The sequence below is a fragment of the Labeo rohita genome, chromosome 16, assembly GCF_022985175.1.
Source record: "Labeo rohita strain BAU-BD-2019 chromosome 16, IGBB_LRoh.1.0, whole genome shotgun sequence".
Classification (NCBI taxonomy): domain Eukaryota; kingdom Metazoa; phylum Chordata; class Actinopteri; order Cypriniformes; family Cyprinidae; genus Labeo; species Labeo rohita.
The window spans coordinates 8,334,509-8,340,652 of record NC_066884.1 but is presented as its reverse complement, the minus strand read 5'-3'; the positions used below and the strand labels follow the sequence as shown (position 1 = coordinate 8,340,652).

The 6,144-nt window shown below is 36.4% G+C and overlaps 1 protein-coding gene across 3 annotated transcripts; it reads right to left on the bottom strand.

Moving 5' to 3' along the window:
* Positions 1-330: 330 nt before the first annotated feature.
* On the bottom strand, positions 331-3,924 carry etsrp (ETS1-related protein). Of its 3 annotated transcripts, none has more exons than XM_051130561.1 (8): positions 3,740-3,924; positions 3,447-3,530; positions 2,704-2,814; positions 2,514-2,555; positions 2,233-2,430; positions 1,267-1,506; positions 1,038-1,156; positions 331-888 (listed from the first exon to the last, which is right to left on the bottom strand). In XM_051130561.1, the coding sequence occupies exons 2-8, from the start codon at positions 3,526-3,528 to the stop codon at positions 613-615; spliced, it is 1,068 nt and encodes a 355-aa protein (XP_050986518.1). In that variant the 5' UTR covers positions 3,529-3,530; positions 3,740-3,924; the 3' UTR covers positions 331-612. The 3 variants fall into 3 exon arrangements, with proteins under 3 accessions (XP_050986518.1, XP_050986517.1, XP_050986516.1); XM_051130560.1 differs by having other exon boundaries at positions 2,514-2,603; positions 2,704-2,781; XM_051130559.1 differs by having other exon boundaries at positions 2,514-2,603; positions 3,740-3,922.
* Between the last annotated feature and the right edge of the window lie 2,220 nt (positions 3,925-6,144).

Here is a 6,144-nt window from a genome sequence, read left to right as displayed (position 1 = left end):
TTCAGATGCAGTTTTTGTGTTTTCCTCTATACTGAAAAGATGAATTTTGTTGATAATGATTTTATTTGTGTAATTAAAATGTCTTATTATTCTAAGTGACTTTATCGATTAAATATAAGAATTTGACGCAAAAGATAATAAAAGATAAAGGTTAAAAAAATGCCCCCAAAAGGTAAAAATCACTTTAAAACTTGTTTGAAAATATTAATTTCCTCGGCTAGATATTTAGTTCTTCTTTGCTTAGTGATTGTTTGGTACACCTAAATCACTGATCATCGTAAAATAAGCTTTTATCTTAGAATTGGGGTTTCTCAATGATATACAGATATGTATACTGTAACATATAATTTATTTACAAGAATTAAAAAATGCATTTACAAGATTAGTGTTCCAACGTCAAAAGAGGTAGCTAACAATGTTTTCTAAAGGCACCTAACCGCATTCGATGACTGATTTCAGATCCATAGTTGAAAATCAACTCATTCAAAGTCCAAATCAGTACATATCTTTGAATGGAACATCAGTCTTTTCTGTCCTTGCTATTTCCATGGCATGACTTCTGATGTTTTACAGTTCATTTAGATAATTACAGGCATTCGAGAACGTTCTCCTCTAGTGTGACCAGGAAACTGTGGTTTCCTCCGATCTGGTTGTGTTTACTACAGGCTGTGGAGATGCACCATTTGATGGTGAGATGTTTAGACTTGCAAAGACCTCATGTGCTGTTTTTCCGAGCATTCCTTGCACATCACAGACAAAGCGGTAGACGTAGCGCTTTCCTGCCGTTTTGTGAATGATGTTTTTGTGGTAGTAGTAGCGCAGCCCACGACTTAGCTTCTCGTAGTTCATTTTAGGCTTGTTTTTACACTGGCCCCACCGCTTTGCCACCTGGAGGACACAAGGGAGATGTTAGGCATCTCAAAAAACAACCAGTAAGACCACTTCAGAACAACACAGAAAATGAGAAAAATCTAGATGTAAAGATAACAAATGCCCTTTTGCTAACAACGTTGTTTTTCCTGAACTATGAATTTTACCTCTGCAGGATCTGACATTTTAAACTCCCAGCCGTCTCCAGTCCAGCTAATGAATGTGTGGCAAGCAGAATCCAGTAGAAGTTCTAGCAGAAACTGCCAAAGCTGGATGGGTCCGGATCCTGGTGGACAATAAACAATATTGAGTCATATATCTTGACAGGAACAAATGATTCTTATCCTCAGGAATGAAAAATATTTATTCTTAGGAGCTCCTATAACAATGCCTCACCTGGATAGGCGGACATGGGTGTCATTTCCCCCTCTCGGTCTGATCTTTGAGATGGTGCGTTACGCCTTTTGGCCACACGGGGACAGAACTGCTCAGAGGATTTAGTAATTGGAGGTGATGAAGAGGATGCTGGCTGTCCTAGCATGGAAGTGCAGTAACTGGGTGAGGGATAGTCAGACCAATATGATGGCCTGCTTTGCTGCTCTGGTTCATACAAGCCATATGTTCTCTCAGTATCACCTACACAAGAAAAACACAAGTTAATATTTGAATAACAGTATTTTTTAAAAATGAAAGAAATGCATATACACACTACCCGTCAAAAGTTTTTGAACAGTATAATTTTAAGAAGTCTCTTCTGCTCAGTACAGCAAAAACAGTAAAATGTTAAAATATTTGTACTATTTTAAAAAACTGTTTTCTATTTGAATATATTTTAAAATGCAATTTATTCCTGTGATTTCAAAGCATCATTACTCCAGTCACATGATCCTCAAAAAACATGTTTTATTTCTATCATTCCCGTATAAAAAAAAAAAAAAAAAATTATACTGACTCTAAGCTTTTGAATGGTATAGTGTATAATGTTACATGATCTTTGGCATTTAAGAAATCTGAAAAAAATTACTCAACTGTTTTAAATATTGATAATGATAATAATAATAATAATAATAATGTTTCTTGAACAGCAAATCAGCATATTAGAATGCTTTCTGAAGGATCATGTGACACTGAAGACTGGAGTAATGATGCTGAAAATTTAGCTTTTATTACAGGAATAAATTACATTTTAATATATTCAAAAATAGAAAGGAGTTATTTCAAATGTAAAAATATTTCACATTATTACTGCGTTGGCTGTATTTTGGATCAAATAAATGCAGGCTTGGTGAGCAGAAGAGACTTCTTTAAATCTTACTGTTCAAAAACTTTTGACTGGTAGTGTATAAATATACAAATGCTTACCCAGATGTTCCAGACTGACGGTACCGGATGCTCCTCTGTGATTTGGACCTTTCCCAGGTTGGTAATGGCTGCTGGTGTCCATCCCTGGGCTGAATGGACTGCTTTGCGCTGGAGTGCATAGAGGAACGAGGTTCTGGTAGGTTTGATTTGATTCTTGAAAGGTAACCTGCTGCCTGTCTGCTACCATTCCTTCTGGAACTTTGGAAAAATGACATAGTATGAGGCCATGTCACTTATAAAAGGAATTTAAACATCTTAAGATGCTGTCATGTGATACTTACTATTAGTATAAGATGCCCAACTGCTAAACTCAGGGAAGGAGTCTAGATTAAAAAGTCCAGAGTCAGTGGAGTTGACTGCAAGAGTATGACCTATTAATTGAAAACACACACAATTTTTTTTTCTAATCATTAAAGTCTGAATTGTGATTTAATGTAATGGATATGAATATATACATCATGAGATGGTTACCTTTAGAACTGTGTAAATGCTCCTTCTGGGGCTCTGAGTATGTTTCTGGATACTGCTGTTGGGCAGGTCCTTTGCTGTCTAATAAAAAGGACAGGTCTTCACCACTGCAGTCTGGAGGTACATCATCAAAGATGTCAAATGAATGAAAGCCAGGAGAAATGGTGTATGAACAATGTGACCTCCCATAAAGTTTTCTACACCTAGTCTGAACTGTGCTAGAAATCAAAGGAAACACTAGTAAAGAGGCCGTGACAGAGTGATGAAGAAGGCTGTAGGAGAGGGGGTGCTAAATCTGTTTGAGGAGGAAGTCTGGAGGAAAGGATTAGGAAGAGAGGGAGGGAGCCGAAAAAACGGGTGTATCTTTAACCCGACCACCCCTATTTTTTTTTTTTCTTTCTACATCCCTGGCTTGGACATTCCTAAATCTCAGAGCATGCATAGCCTGACATCCCCTTTTCCTGATGAGCTTTGAATTAGTGCACACAAACAAGATGTCAAGGTCTGATTTTTAGGGGTTTGACAGGGGTGTTGCAATGCTGGCTTTGCAGCTCAAGGACAACGGAAATGTTTTGCACGGACATTCAGGAAACAAAGCTGGAGAAATACTAAATCCCACAAAATCCGACAGATTTTTCCCTTGAGGGCAAGTTGAACATGATAACTGCAAATATGGGCTTTGCTGTTATATTGAGTTTAATATTTAAACAGTGTATGGAGAAAAATGTGTTGAAATAAGATATTACCATAAGAGCTGAAGTCAAATCCACCAGGAACCTCCTGAGTTCTGAAATCTTCTGTGTAAAATCCAGCTTGGTACATTTCCATATCTAAAGAAAAACAGCATGATTTAGATTCGATAACTCATTCTCTTCATTGGGTTAGTTTTATGTTTTTTCAGTCTAACAAATCAATTAAAAACAGTCTAATTAGCATAATTTATTAAACACATCCAGACATTAATTTTAATGGCAGCCAGTGGTTCAAACACAAACTAAAAATCTGCCAGATTCAAACCTAATTGAATAGAAAAGCTTACCTTAAAGTTCTCACAGAGTCCTTATTCTAGATATCAAGGATTTGCTACAGCTTCAAGCTCTGCCTTACAGATCTGTTGACTGTTGCTGCTTGACTCAGAACCGTTATAAAGAGGCCGTGCGCGATGGGGCGTGTCCGTCGCGTCTTGTGAAGGAATGCGTCGTGACTGCGGTTCCCTCCTTTTACTCCTCGTGACGTCAGACAGGAGTCACGACCACAGATTTGTTACCCTTCCATTCATAGAAAAGGTGTCCGTGGGGAGTAGAAAAAACATCACTAGACAGCTTTGACAGACACGTCCTTTCACATTTTTTTTTTGAATACGAGACCGTTTGACCTACAAGCTTTGATTCGATGTAAGGTTAAAAGGCTTAAACGATTTCGAAAGACAAGACCTATGAATCTTTAGCGTTTTCGCAAATTAAATCACAGTCCGTTCAATTGGGCCTACCGTTTATTGCCAAAAATAAATGTTATTCGAATCGAAGGTTCCATGAAGAACCTTTAATATCAATGGAATCGTTCCATTCCGCAAAAGCACCTTCATAGTGGAAAAAGGTTCTTTAGATTGTTAGAATATTCTTCACACCAAAAAAATGGTTCTTTTTAGAACGTTTTTTGGGAACCTAGTGGCATCACTACGAAAACTCATATTTGGAACCTTTACTTTTAGTGTTCTGTATATGTGTTGATCATTCAGCTTCTTGGTGACAATAAACTCTGGAAATGACGTTGAAAATATATATACAAAATAGCTTTGGCGACAAGGAACTTCGAAACGTGGTCGAAATGTACTACTGAATGGACTGTACATCTGTATGTTTTCATTCGTATTCGTATGTTTTCATTCATTCGTATGTTTTCATTCATAAAAATAGGATCTATCCCCGAATGAGGTAAAAATAAAGGTTCCAAAGGGGTGTTTTTGCAGTGATGTCATAGAAGAACCATTTTTGGGTCTCATAAGAACCTTTCTAAAAAAAACCATTTTAAAATCTAAAGAACTTTTTTCGACTATAAAGAACCTCTTCTGCATTTGAAAGGTTCCATGGACGTTCAAGGTTCTTCGCAGAGCCACTGATGCCGATAAAGAATCTTTATTTTTAGGAGTGTAGCACTAAATATTTTAAAGGCAAAGCGCTGTGATTTTTAATTAGCTACGGCTAGTCCTAATAATAGGCTACTGAGTAAAACAATTACTAACATTATTTTAGACTACAACAGTTTCGTTTTGTTTTTGTTAGAATTTAGGAAACGAATTTTAGGAAAATTACATATAAATTATATATCTTGAACTGCAAGACCGTATTTGTCTGAAATATATTACTAATAAATGACAAGTGACTACACCTATAAGCTTAGCTGAAAGTATAACAGTCAATGCTAATTTGTTGGGGTCTATATCACTTACCGATCTGAATACATTCTTATAGTGACGAGAGGAGAAATGTTCTAACTGGAAGTTAGAAATAAGATCAATCAGAAACAGCAACTTTGACTTTAATGAGGCATTCGTATCTTTAAAAGCCATTCAAGAGAACAATGGCCTGTAAAATTCCGAGTCGAGGAGGCCTGAAATCACGGCGTGAGTGCTTTGGACAGATAAGACCAACCCAAGGGTCTTGTATAAACAAACACCTCAGGCCATTTTCCTCCGGCGCGCAGAAAAAATACATCTGGAAAAGTAAGTTGCCAAATCGTGCAAGGCTTGAGTCGTGATTGAACGAGCCTGCTCACTGAAGAGGATACAATCAGTGTCAAATTCCCATGGCACCTCCACAAGTGCACGCCCTGTCTCTAAATTCAACATTAAGATATGTTTTTATACTTTTGTAGTATAAAACATTTAGACACACTAACATCTCTTCATGTTACTTAAAATACTTTTTAGAATAATTAAGTTTATTAAACTATTAATAAGTAATGTTTACGAACTAGACAATCGATTATTCATCTGCTTTTTATTTTATATATAAGGACAATCTGTATGTGCATAACGCAACGGATTCTCTTCAGTTCCGAGAGTTTTGAAGCGCTTTATGCAGCTGTTGGTTTATGATACTGATACAGTGTTTCATATCACTAGTTTGTGGTTTGAGAATTCTTAAGACGCAATTTCCTGCATTTTTTTTTTTTTTATTTGGTGCGTTTGAAGAAAAAGTAAAATGCGTATCTATTTATATTCAAGGTAAATAACATAACGCGTAGGCTATGTATAAACCTACTAATGCATATAATGTTCTTAATCTCACATAGTAATCCATCAAATAGCAATGAAAAAGGAAAAAAATTACAGGACCACCAAAAAGTGCAATAGCCTACAATAGTGGTTAAAAATAAAGATTGAGGTAAAATGTTCACATATAGTACAAATCAAGGTTGCAGATCTTCCTTTATCAGATTTTC